This window comes from Lagopus muta, chromosome Z (assembly GCF_023343835.1).
Source record: "Lagopus muta isolate bLagMut1 chromosome Z, bLagMut1 primary, whole genome shotgun sequence".
Lineage (NCBI taxonomy): Eukaryota > Metazoa > Chordata > Aves > Galliformes > Phasianidae > Lagopus > Lagopus muta.
The window spans coordinates 675,781-695,346 of NC_064472.1; the positions used below are offsets into that span (position 1 = coordinate 675,781).

General features: G+C 55.5%; 1 protein-coding gene across 1 annotated transcript in view; it reads right to left on the reverse strand.

The window, feature by feature from the left end:
• LOC125686997 (unconventional myosin-Vb-like) overlaps nt 1-19,566 on the reverse strand; it is a 90,037-nt gene that overhangs the window by 4,846 nt on the left and 65,625 nt on the right. Inside the window, 6 exon segments of the mRNA XM_048931708.1 lie at nt 1-81; nt 4,699-4,873; nt 11,583-11,854; nt 12,774-12,817; nt 15,648-15,798; nt 17,972-18,058. Of these exon segments, the coding sequence (XP_048787665.1) occupies nt 1-81; nt 4,699-4,873; nt 11,583-11,854; nt 12,774-12,817; nt 15,648-15,798; nt 17,972-18,058 (810 nt within the window).

A 19,566-nucleotide genomic window follows, 5' to 3' on the forward strand; every position in this document is an offset into this window, starting at 1 on the left:
CTGGATGGTGCGGATGAAGGCGACGCTGACGCGCTCCTCAAAGTCGTCCAGCGGGGTGTAGAGGCTGAGCAGCTTCACCAGCTGCAAGGGATTGTGGGGGATTCGGGGGGGTGGTGGGGGATCGGGGGGGATTGTGGGGGATTAGAGAGGATTGTGGGGGATTGTGGGGGGTTATAGGATCTTATGGGGGATTATAGGGGATTATGGGGCATTGGGGGGGATTGGGGGGGATTGTGGGGGATTGGGGGGGGTTGTGGGGGATTAGAGAGGATTATGGGGGATTATAGGAGTTTATAAGGGATTATAGGGCATTATGGGGGATGGTGGGGGATTGTGGGGGATTATGGGGGATTATAGGAGCTTATAGGGGATTATAGGGGCTTATGGGGGATTATAGGGGATTATGGGGGATTATGGGGGACTGAGGGGGATTTGTAGGGGATTGTGGGGGATTATAGAGGAAAGTATAGGGGAATTGGAGGGGAGCGGGACCCCAAAAGGGAGCCCCGAACCTAAAAGGAAACCCTAAAAGGGACCCGGACCCCAAATACAACCCCATAAAGCTCCCATAGGCCCCCATAGACCCCAACAGGCCCCACAGAAACCCCATAGGCCCCATAGAACCCCATAGGCCCCTATAGAACACCCATAGAACCCCCATAGATCCCCCATAGGGCCCCACAGAACCCAACAGGCCCCTATAGAACCCAATAGAGCCCCACAGAACCCCATAGAACCCAACAGGCCCCCATAGAACCCAATAGGCCCCCATAGGTCCCCACAGGACCCCATAAAACCCCCATAGAACCCCATAGAACCCAATGGGACCCCATAAAACCCCCATAGAACCCAATAGAACCCAATAGGCCCCATAGAACCCAATAGGCCCCCATATAACCCAATAGACCCCATAGAACCCAACAGGCCCCCACAAAAACCCCATAGAACCCCATAGGACCCCATAGGCCCCATAGAACCCAATAGGCCCCCATAGAACCCCATAGAACCCAATAGGCCCCCATAGGACCCCCATAGGACCCCGTAGAAACCCCATAGGCCCCCATAGACCCCAACAGGCCCCCATAGAACATCAGAGGCCCCCATAGGCCCCCATAGAACCCAACAGGCCCCATAGAACCCCATAGAACCCAATAGGCCCCCATGGAACCCCCATAAAACCCCCATAGAGCCCCCATAGAACCCAACAGAACCCCATAGGGCCCCATAGAACCCCAAAGGGCCCCATAGAACCCCATAGAACCCAACAGGCCCCCATAGGACCCCATAGAACCCAACAGGACCCCACAGAACCCAATAGGCCCCCACAGAACCCCATAGAACCCCATAGGCCCCCATGGAACCCCCATAGAACTCAGTAGGCCCCCATAGACCCCAATAGGCCCCCATAGAACCCCATAGGGCCCCACAGAACCCCCATAGAACCCCACAGAACCCCCATAGGCCCCCATAGAAACCAATAGGGCCCCATAGAACCCCATAGAACCCAATAGACCCCCATAGGACCCCCACAGGACCCCATAGAAACCCCATAGGCCCCCATAGACCCCAACAGGCCCCCATAGAACCCAACAGACCCCATAGAACCCAACAGGCCCCCATAGAACCCCACAGGACCCCATAGAACCCCATAGAACCCAATAGGCCCCCATAGAACCCCATAGGCCCCCATAGAACCCAACAGGACCCCACAAAACCCCCAAAGGACCCCATAGAACCCAATGGGACCCCATAAAACCCCATAGAACCCCACAGGGCCCCACAGGCCCCCACAAAACCCCCATAGAACCCAATAGGCCCCCACAGAACCCCATAGGCCCCATAGAACCCCATAGAACCCAACAGGCCCCCATAGAACCCCATAGGCCCCCATAGACCCCAATAGGCCCCCATAGGCCCCCACAAAACCCCCATAGAACCCCATAGAACCCCATAGGGCCCCATAGAACCCATTAGGCCCCCATAGGGCCCCACAGGACCCCACAAAACACCCATAGAACCCCATAGGACCCCATAGGACCCAACAGGCCCCCATAGAACCCAACAGGCCCCCATAGAACCCAAGAGGCCTCATAGAACCCAACAGGCACCCACAGAACCCCCATAGAACCCAGTAGGCCCCCATAGAACCCCATAGGGCCCCAAAGAACCCAATAGGCCCCCACAGAACCCCACAGGACCCCATAGAACTCCATAGAACCCAACAGGCCCCCATAGAACCCAAAAGGCCCCCACAAAAACCCCATAGAACCCCATAGGACCCCATAGGCCCCCATAGGACCCCATAGAACCCCATAGGCCCCCATAGGACCCCCATAGGACCCCATAGAAACCCCATAGGCCCCAACAGGCCCCCATAGAACCCCATAGGACCCCATAGGACCCAACAGGCCCCCATAGAACCCAATAGACCCCCACAGAACCCAACAGGCCCCCATGGAACCCCATAGAACCCAATAGAACCCCATAGGGCCCCATAGAACCCCAAAGGGCCCCATAGAACCCCATAGAACCCAACAGGCCCCCATAGAAACCAATAGAACTCCATAGAACCCAATAGGCCCCCATAGGACCCCCACAGGACCCCATAGAAACCCCATAGGCCCCCATAGACCCCAACAGGCCCCCATAGAACCCAACAGACCCCATAGAACCCAATAGGCCCCCATAGAACCCCACAGGACCCCATAGAACCCCATAGAACCCAACAGACCCCCATAGGGCCCCACAGAACCCCAAAGGGCCCCACAGAACCCCATAGAACCCAACAGGCCACCATAGAACCCCACAGGCCCCCAAAAAACCCCCATAGGACCCCATAAAACCCCATAGGCCCCCATAGGTCCCCACAGGACCCCACAAAACCCCCATAGAACCCCATAGAACCCAATGGGACCCCATAGAACCTCATAGAACCCAATAGGCCCCCATAGGACCCCCATAGGACCCCATAGAAACACCATAGGCCCCCATAGACCCCAACAGGCCCCCATGGAACCCCCATAGAGCCCCCATAGAACCCAATAGAACCCCATAGGGCCCCATAGAACCCCATAGAACCCAACAGGCCCCCATAGAACCCCATAGAACCCCACAGGACCCCATAGAACCTCATAGAACCCAATAGGCCCCCATAGGACCCCCATAGGACCCCATAGAAACCCCATAGGCCCCCATAGACCCCAACAGGCCCCCATGGAACCCCCATAGAGCCCCCATAGAACCCAATAGAACCCCATAGGGCCCCATAGAACCCCATAGAACCCAACAGGCCCCCATAGAACCCAACAGGCCCCATAGAACCCAACAGGCCCCCATAGAACCCCATAGAACCCAACAGGCCCCCATAGGTTCCCACAGGACCCCACAAAACCCCAATAGAACCCCATAGAACCCAACAGGTCCCCATAGAACCCCATAGAACCCAACAGGCCCCATAGAACCCCATAGAACCCAATAGGCCCCCATGGAACCCCCATAAAACCCCCATAGAGCCCCCACAGAACCCAACAGAACCCCATAGGGCCCCATAGAACCCCAAAGGGCCCCATAGAACCCCATAGAACCCAACAGGCCCCCACAGAACCCCCATAGAACCCAGTAGGCCCCCATAGAACCCCATAGGGCCCCAAAGAACCCAACAGGCCCCACAGAACCCAAGAGGCCCCCATAGAACCCAATAGGCCCCCATGGAACCCCTATAGAACTCAGTAGGCCCCCATAGAACCCCACAGAACCCCACAGAACCTTACAGGCCGCAATAGAACCCCATAGGCCCCCACAAAACCCCGATAGAACCCCATAGAACCCAATAGGCCCCCATAAAACCCCCATAGAACCCAATAGGCCCCAATAGAACCCCATAGGCCCCATAGAACCCAACAGGACCCCACAAAACCCCATAGAACCCAACAGGCCCCAATAGAACCCCATAGAACCCAACAGGCCCCCATAGGACCCCATAGGCCCCCATAAAAGCCCCACAGAACCCCATAGAACCCAACAGGCCCCCACAAAACCCCCATAGAACCCCATAGAACCCAACAGGCCCCCTTAGAACCCAACGGGCCCCCATAGAACCCCACAGGACCCCATAGAACCCCATAGAACCCAATAGGCCCCCACAGAACCCAATAGGCCCCGATAGAACCCCCATAGAGCCCCCATAGAACCCAATAGAACCCCATAGGGCCTCATAGAACCCCAAAGGCCCCCATAGAAACCCATAGAACCCAATAGGCCCCCATAGGACCCAATACAACCCCACAGACCCCCATAGAACCCAACAGGCCCCCATAGAACCCAACAGGCCCCCACAGAACCCCATAGAACCCAACAGGCCCCCACAGAACCCCATAGAACCCAACGGGCCCCATAGAACCCAACAGGCCCCCATAGAACCCCACAGGCCCCATAGAACCCCATAGAACCCAATAGGCCCCCATAGAACCCCATAGAACCCCGCAGGACCCCATAGAACCTCATAGAACCCAATAGGCTCCCATAGGACCCCCATAGGACCCCATAGAAACCCCATAGGCCCCCATAGACCCCAACAGGCCCCCATAGAACCCAATAGGCCCCCACAGAACCCCATAGAACCCCATAGGACCCCATAGAACCCCCATAGAACCCAACAGGCCCCCATAGGCCCCCACAGGCCCCCTCCAAGAGCGCCACCTGCTGGCAGCTGAGCGCAGTGCAGTGGCTGCAGATGGCCTGGGCGTCCTGCTGGCTCTTCTTGTTGAGCTGCAGCAGCTGGGCGGCCTGGATCAAAGGCTGCAGGGCCTGCAGGGCCCCGCTGTGCTGCAGCTTCCGCCTGTGCAGCCACTCCTCCAGCTGGCTGATGTTGAACCTGGGGGGGGAAGATGGGGTTAGGGGGGGTCTATGGGGTGCTATGGGGCCTTATGGGGTTCTATGGGGGCCTATGGGGCCTTTATGGGAGTCCTATGGGGTTCTATGGGGTCCTATGGGGGTCCTATGGGGGCCTAATGGGGATCTATGGGGTTGTATGGGGTCTAATGGGGGTCCTATGGGGGCCTAATGGGGATCTAAGGGGTCCTATGGGGCCTTATGGGGTGCTATGGGGGCGTAATGGGGATCTATGGGGTCCTATGGGGGTCCTATGGGGGCCTAATGGGCATCTATGGGGTCTAATGGGGGTCCTATGGGGTCCTATGGGGGCCTAATGGGGATCTATGGGGTCCTATGGGGTCTTTATGGGGGTCTAATGGGGTTCCAAGGGGACTATGGGGTGCTATGGGGCCTTATGTGGGTCCTATGGGGGCCTAATGGGGATCTATGGGGTCCTATGGGGTTCTATGGGGGTCCTATGGGGGCTTACTGGCACCTATGGGGTTCTATGGGGTGCTAAGTGGGCCTATGGGGGCCTAATGGGGATCTATGGGGTCCTATGGGGGTCTAATAGGGTTCCAAGGGGCCCATGGGGGCCCATGGAGTGCTATGGGGTCTTATGGGGGTTCTATGGGGGCCTAATGGGGTTCTATAGGGGCCTAATGGGGATCTATGGGGTCCTATGGGCATCCTATGGGGTTCTATGGGGTTCCAAGGGTGACTATGGGGACTTATGGAGGTCCTATTGGGGCCTAATGGGGATCTATGGGGGCTTATGGGGGTTCTATGGGGGTCCTATGGGGGCTTACTGGGTTCTATGGGGTCCTATGGAGGTTCTATGGGGTGCTATGGGGGCCTAATGGGGATCTATGGGGTCCTATGGGGTCTTTATGGGGGTCCTATGGGGTTCCAAGGGGACTATGGGGTGCTATGGGGACTTACGGGGGTCCTATGGGGGCCTAATGGGGATCTATAGGGTCCTATGGGGCCTTTATGGGGGTCCTATGGGGGCCTAATGGGGTGCTATGGGGTCCTATGGGGGTCCTATGGGGGCCTAATGGGGATCTATGGGGGCCTAATGGGGATCTATGGGGTCATATGGGGTCTAATGGGGTGCTATGGGGTCCTATGGGGGTCCTATGGGGTCTTATGGGGGTTCTATGGGGGCCTAATGGGGATCTATGGGGTCCTATGGGGCCTAATGGGGTTCTATGGGGTCCTATGGGGTGCTATGGGGGTCCTATGGGTGCCTAATGGGGTCCTATGGGGTCTTATGGGGGCCTAAAGGGGATCTATGGGGTCCTATGGGGTCTTTATGGGGGTCCTATGGGGTTCCAAGGGGACTATGGGGTCCTATGGGGTCTTATGGGGGTCCTATGGGGCCTAATGGGGTCCTATGGGGTCTCATGGGGGTCCTATGGGGGCCTAATGTGGTTCTATGCGGCCTTATGGGGTCCTATGGGGGCCTAATAAGGATCTATGGGGTCCTATGGGGTCCTATGGGGGCCTAATGGGGATCTATGGGGTCCTATGGGGTCCTATGGGGGTCTAATGGGGTCTAATGGGGGTCCAAGGGTGGCCTAATGGGGATCTATGGGGTCCTATAGGGGTCCTATGGGGGTCTAATGGGGTTCCAAGGGTTCTGTGGGGTTCTATGGGGTGCTATGGGGGTTAATGAGGATCTATGGGGTGCTATGGGGCCTTATGGGGGTCCTATGAGGGCCTAATGGGGATCTATGGGGCCCTATGAGTTGCCATGGGGGTTTTAAGGGAGCCTAATGGGATCTATGGGGTCCTATGGGGTCCTATGGGGCCTAATGGGGTCCTATGGGGTCCTACGAGCCTTATGGGGTCTTTATGGGGGTCCTATGGGAGCCTAATGGGGATCTATGGGGTCCTATGGGGTCTCATGGGGGTCCTATGGGGGCCTAATGGGGTTCTATGTGGCCTTATGGGGTCCTATGGGGGCCTAATGGGGATCTATGGGGTCCTATGGGGTTCTATGGGGGTCCTATGGGGGCTTACTGGCACCTATGGGGTTCTATGGGGTGCTAAGTGGGCCTATGGGGTCCTAATGGGGATCTATGGGGCCCTATAGGGGTCCTATGTGGGCTTAATGGGTTCTATGGGGTCCTATGGGGCCATTATGGGGTTCTATGGGGTCCTATGGGGTCCTATGGGGTCCTATGGGGCCTAATGGGGTTCCAAGGGGCCTATGGGGTGCTATGGGGTCTTACGGGGGTCCTATGGGGACCTAATGGGGATCTATGGGGTTCTATGGGGTCCTATGGGGGTCCTATGGGAGCCTAATGGGGATCTATGGGGTCCTATGGGGTTCTATGGTGGGCCTATGGGGTGCTATGGGGCCTTATGGGGATCCTATGGGGGACTAATGGGGGCCTAATGGGGATCTATGGGGTCCTATGGGGTCCTATGGGGTCCTATGGGGGTCCTATGGGGGCCTAATAAGGATCTATGGGGTCCTATGGGGTCCTATGGGGGCCTAATGGGGTTCCAAGGGGATTATGGGGTCGTATGGGGCCTAATGGGGATCTATGGGGTCCTACGGGGGTCCTATGGGGGTCTAATGGGGTTCCAAGGGGATCATGGGGAACTATGGGTTGCTATGGGGTTCTATGGGGGCTTTATGGGGTCCTATGGGGGCCCAATGGGGATCTATGGGGTCCTATGGGGTTCTATGGTGGGCCTATGGGGTGCTATGGGGCCTTATGGGGGTCCTATGGGGGCCTAATGGGGATCTATGGGGTGCTATGGGGTCTTACGGGGGTCCTATGGGAGCCTAATGGGATCTATGGGGTCCTATGGGGTCTTTATGGGGGTCTAATGGGGTTCCAAGGGGACTATGGAGTCCTATGGGGTCTTATGGGGGTCTAATGGGGTTCTATGGGCTCCTATGGGGGTCCTATGGGGGTCCTATGGGGGTCCTATGGGGTCCTATGGGGCCTTATGGGGGTCCTATGGAGGCCTAATGGGGATCTATGGGGCCCTATGGGACCTTATGGGGTTCTATGGGAGCCTATGGAATGCTATGGGGCCCTATGGGGATCTATGGGGTCCTATGGGGCCCTAATGGGGTTCCAAGGGGATTATGGGGTCCTATGTGGTCTTAAGGGGGTCCTATGGGGTCTTTCTGGGGGTCCTATGGGGTCTTACAGGGGTCCTATGGGGGCCTAATGGGGTTCCAAGGGGATTATGGGGTGCTATGGGGCCTTATGGGGTTCTATGGGGGCCTATGGGGCCTTTATGGGAGTCCTATGGGGTTCTATGGGGTCCTATGGGGGTCCTATGGGGGCCTAATGGGGATCTATGGGGTTGTATGCGGTCTAATGGGGGTCCTATGGGGGCCTAATGGGGATCTAAGGGGTCCTATGGGGCCTTATGGGGTGCTATGGGGGCCTAATGGGGATCTATGGGGCCCTATGGGGGCTTACTGGGCGCTATAAGGTCCTATGGGGCCATTATGGGGTGCTAGGGGGTCCTATGGGGCCTTATGGGGTTCTATGGGGGCCTATGGGGCCTTTATGGGAGTCCTATGGGGGCTTGCTGGCTCCTATGGGGTTCTATGGGGTCCTATGGGGGTCCTATGGGAGCCTAATAGGGATCTATGGGGTCCTATGGGGTCTTTATGGGGGTCTAATGGGGTTCCAAGGGGACTATGGGGTGCTATGGGGTCTTATGGGGATCCTATGGGGGCCTAATGGGGATCTATGGGGTCCTATGTGGTCTTATGGGGGTCCTATGGGGTCTTTCTGGGGGTCCTATGGGGTCTTATGGGGTCTTATGGGGATCCTATGGGGTCTTTCTGGGGGTCCTATGGGGTCTTACGGGGGTCCTATGGGGGCCTAATGGGGTTCCAAGGGAACTATGGGGTCCTATGGGAGTCCTATGGGGTGCTATGGGGTGCTATGGGGTCCTATGGGGTGCTATGGGGTCTTATGCGGTCCTATGGGTTCCTTTGGGTCTTATGGGGTCCTAGGGGTCTTATAGGGTCTTATGGGGTTCTATTGTGTCCTATGGGGTCCTATGGGTTCCTATGGGTTCCTATGGGGTCCTAGGGGTCTTATGGGGTCCTATGGGGTCCTATGGGGTCTTATGGGGTCTTATGGGGTCCTATGGGGTTCTATGGGGTCTTATGGGGTCCTATGGGGGCCCAATGGGGTTCCAAGGGAACTATGGGGTCCTATGGGAGTCCTATGGGGTTTTTTATCGGGGCCTATGGGGTGCTATGGGGTCTTATGGAGGCTCTATGGGGGCCTATGGAGTCTTTATGGGGTCCTAATGGGGTTCCAAGGAGACTATGGGGTCCTATGGGGTGCTATGGGGGTCCTACAGGGGCCTAATGGGGTCCTATGGGGTCCTATGGGGGCCCTATGGGGGCCTAATAAAGTTCCAAGGGGATTATGGGGTGCTTTGGGGCCCTAATGGGGATCTATGGGGGCCTATGGGGTGCTATGAGGACCTATGGGGTGCTATGGAGACCTAATGGGGTCCTATGGGGCCCTATGGGCTGCTATGGGGGTTCCTATGGGGCTTACTGGGTTCTATGGGGTCCTATGGGGCCTTTATGGGGTCCTATGGGGTCCTATGGGTTCCTATGGGGTTCTGTGGGGTCCTATGTGATCTTACAGGATCCTATTGGGTCCTACGTGGCCCTATGGAGACTTATGGAATCCTAGGGGTCTTATGGGGTTCTATGGGGTCCTATGGGGTCCTATGGGGTCTTCGGGGTGCTATGGGGTTCTATGAGGTCTTATGGGGTCCTATGGGGCCCTATGGGGTCCTAGGGGTCTTATGGGGTCTTATGGGATCCTATGGGGTCTTATAGGGTCCTAGGGGTCTTATGGCGTAATATGGGGTCTTATGGGATCTTATGAGGTCTTATGGGGTCCTATGGGGTCTTGTGGGGTCCTATGGGGTTCTATGGGGTCTTGTGAGGTGCTATGGGGTCCTATGGGGTTTCAGGGGTCCTATGGGGTTCTATGGGGTTCTATGGGGTCTTATGGGGTCTTATGGCGTCATTTGGTGTCCTAGGGGTCTTATGGGGTTTTATGGGGTCTTATGGGGTCCATTGGGGTCTTATAGGGTCCTATGGGTTCCTATGGGGTCTTATGGGGTCCTATGGCATCATTTGGTGTCCTAGGGGTCTTATGGGGTTTTATGGGGTCTTATGGGGTCCTTTGGGCTCTTATGGGGTCCTATGGGTTCCTATGGGGTCTTACGGGGTCTTATAGGGTCCTATGGGGTTTTATGGGATTCCATGTGTTACTATAGGTTCCTATGTGCACCAACCCACCCATCCCAACCCTATACCCCCCCTCTGAACCTATAACCCCCCCCAGTGACCCTATAACCCCCCTATAACCCCCATGTGGTACCTGAGCTGCAGGCCGGTGGCCCACAAGCAGAGCTCCTTGCGGACCTATGGGGTCTTATGGGGTCCTATGGGGTCCTATGGGGTCCTTTGGGGTCTTATGGGGTCTTATGGGATCCTATGGGGTCTTATGGGATTCTGTGGGGTCCTATGGGGTCTTATGGGGTCCTAGGGGTCTTATGGGGTCCTATGGGGTCTTATGGGGTCTGATGGGGTCCTATGGGATCCTATGGGGTCTTAGGGGTGCTATGGGGTTCTATTGGGTCTTAGGGGGTCTTATGAGGTCCTATGGTGTCTTACAGGGTCGTATGGGGTCCTATGGGTTCCTATGGGGTCTTACAGGGTCCCATTGGGTCTTATGGGGTCCTAGGGGTCCTATGGGGTCCTATGGGGTCTTACAGGGTCCTATGGGGTCTTACAGGGTCCTATGGGGTCCTATGGGCTTCTATGGGGTCTTATAGGGTCCTATGGGGTCCTATGGGTTCCTATGGGGTCTTATAGGGTCCTATGGGTTCCTATGGGGTCTTATGGGGTCCTATGGGGTCCTAGGGGTCTTATCAGGTCCTATGGGGTCCTATGGGGTCTTATGGGGTCGTAGGGATCTTATGGGGTTCTGTGGGGTCCTGTGGGGTCTTATAGGGTTCTATGGGATCCTATGGGGTCCTAAGGGGTCCTATGGGGTACTATGGGGTCTTATGGGGTCCTATGGGGTCTTACAGGGTCCTAGGGGTCCTATGAGGTCTTAAAGGGTCCTATGGGGTCTTATGGGGTCCTAGGGGTCTCATAGGGTCTTATGGGGTCTTATGGCGTTCCATTGTGTCCTCTGGGGTCCTATGGGTTCCTATGGGGTCCTATGGGGTCTTACAGGGTCCTATGGGTCCTATGGGGTCTTATGGGGTCCTATGGGGTTTTATGGGGTCCTATGGGGTCTTATGGGGTCCTATGGGGTCCTATGGGGTCCTATGGGGTCCTTTAGTGTCCTAGGGGTCTTATGGAGTCCTGTGGGGTCTTATGGGGTCCTATGGGGTCTTACAGGGTCCTATGGGGTCCTATGGGCTTCTATGGGGTCTTATGGGGTCCTATGGGGTCCTAGGCGTCTTATGGAGTCTTATGGGATGCTATGGGGTCTTATGGGGTCCTATGGGGTCTTATGGGGTCCTAGGGGTCTTAAGGGGTCCTATGGGGTCCTATGGGATTCTATGGGGTTTTATGGGGTCTTATGGGGTCCTATAGGTTCCTATGTGCACCAACCCACCCATCCCAACCCTATAAACCCCCCCAGTGACCCTATAACCCCCCCATAACCCCGATGTGTTACCTGAGCTGCAGTCCGGTTGCCCACGAGCAGAGCTCCTTGCGCAGCAGCAGATGATTGAGGGCGACGGCGCTGAGGCGATAGAAGAGCTGGCGGAAGAGCTGTAGGATCACCTCGGGGTCCAGGCCGTGCTCACTCACCACCCTATAGAGCGCCTCCAGACGCCCTATAAGGTCTTGCAGGGTGTAGGAAGGATCCGCTTCGGCCCTATGGGAGCTGCGGGGACCCCACAGCTGTGGGACCCCATAACGTTTGGGATTCCAGCACGGCCGACACTGAAAGATGAAGAGATGGGGGCTATGGGGTGATGGCCCTATAAGGGGATTATGGGGTCCTATGGGGTCTTATGGGGTGCTATGGGGTGCTATGGGATGTTATGGGCTCTTATGGGGGATTTATGGGGTCCTATGCAAACTTACACGGTCCTATGAGGACTTATGGGGTGCTATGGGGTCCTATGCGGTCTTATGGGGTCTTATGGGGGATTTATGGGGTCTCATAGGGTCCTATGGGGTGCTATGGGGTTCTATGGGGACTTATGGGGTCCTATGGGGTCTTATGTGGTCTTTATGGGGTCTTATTGGGTCCTATGGGGTCCTATGGGGTCTTATGGGGGATTTATGGGGTCTCATAGGGTCCTAGGGGGTACTATGGGGTCCTATGGGGTCCTATGGGGTCTTACAGGGTCTTATGGAGTCCTATGGGGTTCTGTGGGGTCCTATGGGCTCTTACAGGGTCCTATGGGGTCCTATGGGGTCCTATAGGGTCTCATAGGATCCTACAGGGTGTTATGGGGTCTTATGGAGTCCTATGGGGTCTTAGGGGGATTTATGGGGTCTCATAGGGTCCTATGGGGTCCCATGGAGTCCTATGGAGTCCTATGGGGTCCAATGGAGTCCAATGGGGTCCTATGCGGTTTTAGAGGGTCCTATGGTGTCCTATGAGGTCTTATGGGGTTTTATGGGGTCCTATGGGGGATTTATGGGGTCCTATGGGGTCTCATAGGGTCCTATGGGGTCCTATGGGGTCTTACGGGGTCCTATGGGCTCTTATGGGGGTCTTATGGGGTCCTATGAGGTCTTATGTGGTCCTATGGGGTGCTATGGGGTTCTACGGGGTCTTATGGGGCCCTATGAGGTCTTGCAGGGTGTAGGAAGGTTCTCCTTCGGCCCTATGGGAGCTGCGGGACCCCACAGCTGTGGGACCCCATAAGGTTTGGGATTCCAGCACGGCCGACACTGCAAGGGGAACAGATGGGGGCTATGGGGTGATGGCCCTATAAAGGGATTATGGGGTCCTATGGGGTCTTATGGGGTGCTATGGGGTCTTATGGGGTGCTATGGGGTCTTATTGGGTTCTATGGGGTCTTATTGGGTCCTATGAAGTCTTATGGGGTCTTATGGCGGATTTATGGGGTCTCATAGGGTCCTATGGGGTCCCATGGGGTCTTATGGGGTCCTCATGGGGTCCTATGGGGCCTTATGGGTGTTTATGGGGTCCTATGGGGTCTTATGAGGCCCTATGGGGTCCTATGGGGTTCTATGGGGACTTATTGGGTCCTATGGCGTCCTATGGAGTCTTATGGGGGATTTATGGGGTCTCATAGGGTCCTATGGAGTCTTATGGGGTCCTATGGGGCATTTATGGGGTCCTATGGGGTTTTATGGGTCCTATGGGGTCTTGTGGGGTCTTATGGGGTCCTATGGGGTCTTATGGGGTGCTATGGGGTCCTATGCGGTGCTATGGGGTTTTATGTGGTCCTATGGGGTCTTATGGGGAGCTATGGGGTGCTATGTGGTCCTATGGGCCATTTATAGGGTCTTATAGGCTTCTATGGGGTCCTATGGGGTCCTATGGGGTGCTATGGGGGTCCTATGGGATCCTATGGGGTCCTATGGGCTCTTCTGTGGGCCTATGGGGTCTTATGGGGGATTTACGGGGTCTCATAGGGTCCTATGGGGTCCTATGAGGTCTTATGGGGTCTTATTGGGTGCTATGGGGTCCTATGGGGTCTTATGGAGTCTTATGGGGTTCTATAGGGTCCTATGGGGTCTTATGGGGTGCTACAGGGTGCTATGGGGTTTTATGGGGTCCTATGGGGCCTTATGGGGTCTTATGGGGTTCTATGGGGTCCTATGGGGTCTTATAGGCTCCTATGGGGTCCTGTGGGGTACTATGGGGTCTTATGGGGTCTTATGGGGTCTTATGGAGTCCTATGGGGTCTTATGGGGTCTTATAGGGTCCTATAAGGTCCTATGGATCCTATGGGGTCCTATGGCGTCTTATAAGGTCCTATGGGGTGTCATGGGGTGCCATGTGTTCCTATGGGGTTTTATGGGATTCTATGGGTCCTATGTGGTCCTATGGGGTCCTATGGGGAATTATGGGGTCTTATGGGGTCCTATGGGTTGCTATGGGGTCATATGGGGTCTTATGGGGTCCTATGGGGTCTCATAGGGTCCTATGGAGTCCTATGGGGTCTTGTATGGTCCTATGGGGTTTTATGGGATTCTATGGGTTCTATGGGGTCATATGGGGTCCTATGGGGTTTTATGGGTTCTATGGGGTCCTATGGGGTGCCATGTGTTCCTATGGGGCTTTATGGGTCCTATGGGGTGGTATGTGGTCTCATAGGGTCCTATATGGTCTTATGGGGTCTATAGGGTTTTATGGGGTCTTATGGGGTTCTATGGGGTCCTATGAGGTGCTATGGGGTCCTATGGGGGATTTATGGGGTCTCATAGGGTCCTATGGGGTCTTATGAATACCTATGGGGTCTTATGGGTCCTATGGGGTCTTATGGCGTCCTATGGGGTCTTATGGCGTCCTATGGGGTCCTATGGGTCCTCATGGGGTACTATGGGGTCTTATGGGGTCTTATGGGGTCTTATGGAGTCCTATAGGGTCTTATGGGGTCTTGTGGGGTCCTATAAGGTCCTATGGGTCCTATGGGGTCCTATGGCATCTTATAAGGTCCTATGGGGTGTCATGGGGTGCCATGTGTTCCTATGGGGTTTTATGGGATTCTATGGGTCCTATGTGGTCCTATGGGGTCCTACGGGGTTTTATGGGATCCTATCGGGCTTTATGGGTCCTATGGGGCTTTATGGGTTCTGTGGGGTCCTATGGGGTCCTGTGTGGTCCTATGGGGTATTATGGGGTGCCATGTGTTCCTATGGGGCTTTATGGGTCCTATGGGGTCTTATGTGATCTCATAGGGTCCTATATGGTCTTATGGGGTCTATGGGGTTTTATGGGGTCTTATGGGGTCTCATAGGGTCATCTGGGGTCTTATGGGGTCCTATGGGGTGTCATGTGGTCCTATGGAGTCTTATGGGGTCCTATGTGGTCCTATGCCGTCATATGGGGTCCTATGGGGTCCAATGGGGTCTTATGGGGTCTTATGGGGTTTTATGGGTCCTATGGGGTCTTATGGGGTCGTATGTGGTCTCATAGGGTCCTATATGGTCTTATGGGGTCCTATGGGGTCCTATGGGGTCTTATGGGGTGGCATGTGTTCCTATGGGGTCCTATGGGGTCCTATGGGGTCCTATGGGGTCTTATGAGGATCTATGGGGTCTTATGGGTCCTATGGGGTCCTATGGTGTCCTATGGGGTCTCATACGGTTCTGTGGGGTGCTATGGGGTCTTATGGGGTCCTATGCGGTTCTATGGGGTCCTATCTGGTCCTATGGGGTCGTATGGGGTTTTACGGGATTCTATGGGTCCTGTGTGGTCCTATGGGGTTGTATGGGGTCCTAGGGGTTTTATCGGGTTCCATCGGGTCTCATAGGGTCCTATGAGGTCCTATGGGGTGCCATGTGTTCCTATGGGGTTTTATGGGTGCCATGTGTTCCCATAGGGTGCTATGGGGTCCTATGGGGTTTTATGGGTCCTATGGGGTGCCATGTGTTCCTATGGGGTGCCATGTGTTCCTATGGGGTGCTATGGGGTTCTATGGGGTTTTATGGGTTCTATGGGATCCTATGGGGTCTCATAGGATCCTATGGGGTTTTATGGGTGCTACGTGTTCCCATAGGGTGCTATGGGGCGCTATATGCTCCGTACCGACCATGGGCTGCAGGTCGCTGCCCGCCGTGCTGCACAGCTGTCCGTAGATGTTGGCGCTCAGCGCGCCCAGCACCTCCCTGTACTCCGACAGGTCAAAGTGCCGCAGGCTCTGCTCCTGCTGCCGCGCGCTGCTCTCACACATGAAGCCCTGACGAACAGCAAGGAACACATAAACACCCCATAGAACACATAGGAACACATAGGAACCCATAAAAACCCCATAGGAACCCATAGAAACCCATAAGAGCCCATATGACCCATAGGAACCCATAGGAGCCCATAGGAACCCATAGGAACCAATAAAGACCCCATAGGAGCCCATAAGAACCCATAAAACCCCATAAGACCCCATAACACCCATAGGACCCCATAGGAGTCTATAGAACCCCATAGAACCCAATAAGACCCCATAAGACCCCATACAACCCATAAGACCCCATAGAACCCCACAGAACCACATAGGACCCCATAGGACCCCATAGAACCCCATAGAACCCCACAAGACCCCATAGAACCCCATAGGACCCTATTGGACCCCATAAGACCCCATAGGACCCCATAGGACCCCATAGAACCCCATAGGACCCCATAGCACTCCATAAGACCCCATAGGACCCCATAAGCCCCCATAGGACCCCATAGGACCCAATAAGACCCCATGAGACCCCATAAGACCACATACCCCATAAGACCCCATAAGACCCCATGAAACCCCATAGGACCCCATAGGACCCCATAAAACCCCATAGGACCCCACAGCACCCCATAGAACCCCATGGGACCCTATTGGACCCCATAGGACCCCATAGGACCCAATAAGACCCCATGAGACCCCATAAGACCCCATAGGACCCCATAGGGCCCCATTGGATCCCATAAATCCCCCATAGAACCCCATAGGATCCCATAGGACCCCATAGGACCCCACAGAACCGCATAAGACCCCATTGGACCCCATAAATCCCCCATAAGCCCCCATAAATTCCCCATAAATCCCCCATAGGACCCCATATGATCCCATAGAACCCCATAGGCCCCCATAGGACCCCATAAATCCCCCATAAGCCCCCATAAATCCCCCATAAATCCCCCATAAGCCCCCATAAATCCCCCATAGAACCCCATAAATCCCCCATAGGCCCCCATAAGTCCCCATAAATCCCCCATAAGCCCCCATAAATCCCCCATAGAACCCCATAGGACCCCATAAATCCCCCATAGAACCCCATAGGACCCCATAAGACCCCATAAGACCCCATAGGACCCCATTAGACCCCACAGAGCCCCATAGGACCCCATAGGCTCCCATCAGCCCCCATCAGACCCCATAAGACCCCATAGGAAACCATAAGATCCCGTAAGAGCCCATAGGACCCCATAAATCCCCCATAGGACCCCATAGGACCCCATAGGACCCCATAAATCCCCCATAGGACCCCATAGGACCCCATAGGACCCCATAAATCCCCCATAGGACCCCATAGGACCCCATAAATACCCCATAAGCCCCCATAAGTCCCCATAAATCCCCCATAGGACCCCATAAGACCCTATATGATCCCATAGAGCCCCATAAATCCCCCATAAGCCTCCTTAAATCCCCCATAAGCCCCCATAAATCCCCCATAAGTCCCCCACAGGACCCCATAAGACCCCATAAGACCCCATATGATCCCATAGAACCCCATAGGCCTCCATAAGACCCCATAGAACCCCATAAATCCCCCATAAGCCCCCATAAATCCCCCATAAGCCCCCATAGGACCCCATAAATCCCCCATAAGCCTCCTTAAATCCCCCATAAGCCCCCATAAATCCCCCATAAGTCCCCCACAGGACCCCATAAGACCCCATAAGACCCCATATGATCCCATAGAACCCCATAGGCCTCCATAAGACCCCATAGAACCCCATAAATCCCCCATAAGCCCCCATAAATCCCCCACAGGACCCCATAAGACCCCATAAATGCCCCATAAGTCCCCATAAATCCCCCATAAGGCCCCATAAATCCCCCATAAGCCCCAATAGGACGCCATATGATCCCATAGGACCCCACAGGACCCCATAAGCCCCTATAGGACCCCATAGAACCCCATAGGACCCCATATGATCCCATAGAACCCCATAAGCCCCCATAGGACCCCATAAATCCCCCATAAGCCCCCATAAATCCCCCATAAGCCCCCATAAATCCCCCATAAATCCCCCATAAGCCCCCATAAATCCCCCATAGGCCTCCATAGGCCCCCATAGAACCCCATAGGCCCCCAAGCTCATTAACCCCCCCCCCCCCCTAATTAGCGGCGCTGTTAATTGACCGGGTCCCCGCTGTATTGCTTGAGGCAGTGCAGCAGGCGCAGGCAGTTGGCCAGCCAGAAGGACGGCAGCTCCACGCCGTGGCTGTCCTGAAACGAATGGGTGCTATGGGTGCTATGGGTGCTATAGGGTGCTATGGGGGGATATGGGTGCTATAGGGTGCTATGGGTGCTATGGGTGCTATGGGGTGCTATGGGGGGATATGGAGGGATATGGGGGGATATGGGGGGATATGGGGGGATATAGGAGGATATGGGGGGATATAGAGGGATATAGGGGGATATGGGGTGCTATAGGGTGCTATGGGGTGCTATAGGGTGCTATGGGGTGCTATGGGGGGATATGGGGGGATATGGGGTGATATGGGGGGATATGGGAGGATATGGGGGGGATATGGGGTGCTATGGGGTGCTATAGGGTGCTATGGGGTGCTATGGGGTGCTATGGGGGGATATGGGGGGATATGGGGTGATATGGGGGGATATGGGAGGATATGGGGGGATATGGGGTGCTATGGGGTGCTATAGGGTGCTATGGGGTGCTATGGGGTGCTATGGGGGGATATGGGGTGATATGGGGGGATATGGGAGGATATGGGGGGATATGGGGTGCTATGGGGGGATATGGGTGCTATGGGGGGATATGGGGGGATATGGGGTGCTATGGGGTGCTATAGGGTGCTATGGGGGGATATAGGGTGATATAGGGTGCTATGGGGTGATATAGGGGGATATGGGGGGATATGGGGGGATATGGGGGGATATGGGAGGATATGGGGTGATATGGGGTGCTATGGGGGGATATGGGGGGATATGGGGGGATATGGGAGGATATGGGGTGATATGGGGGGATATGGGAGGATATGGGGGGATATGGGGGGCTGTGGGTGCTATGGGGTGCTATGGGGGGCAATAGGGTGCTATGGGGGAATATGGGGTGCTATGGGGGGATATGGGGGGATATGGGGTGATATAGGGTGGTATGGGGTGGTATGGGGGGATATGGGGGGATATGGGGGGATATAGGGGGATATAATATGATATGGGTGCTATAGGGTGCTATGGGTGCTATGGGTGCTATGGGGTGCTGTGGGGAGCTATGAGGGGATATGGGGGGATATGGGGGGATATGGGGTGCTATGGGGTGCTATGGGGGGATATGGGTGCTATGGGGGGATATGGGGGGATATGGGGGGATATGGGGGGATATGGGTGCTATGGGTGCTATGGGGGGATATGGGGTGCTATGGGGTGCTATGGGGGGATATGGGGTGATATAGGGGGATATGGGGGGATATGGGGGGATATGGGGGGATATGGGTGCTATGGGGGGATATGGGGGGATATGGGTGCTATGGGTGCTATGGGGGGATATGGGGTGATATAGGGGGATATGGGGGGATATGGGGGGGATATAGGGGGATATAGGGGGATATAGAGGGATATAGGGGGATGTAGGGGGATATGGGGAGATATGGGGTGCTATGGGTGCTATGGGGTGCTATAGGGGGATATGGGGGGATATGGGGTGCTTTGGGGTGCTATGGGGTGATATAGGGGGATATGGGGTGCTATAGGGTGCTATAGGGTGCTATGGG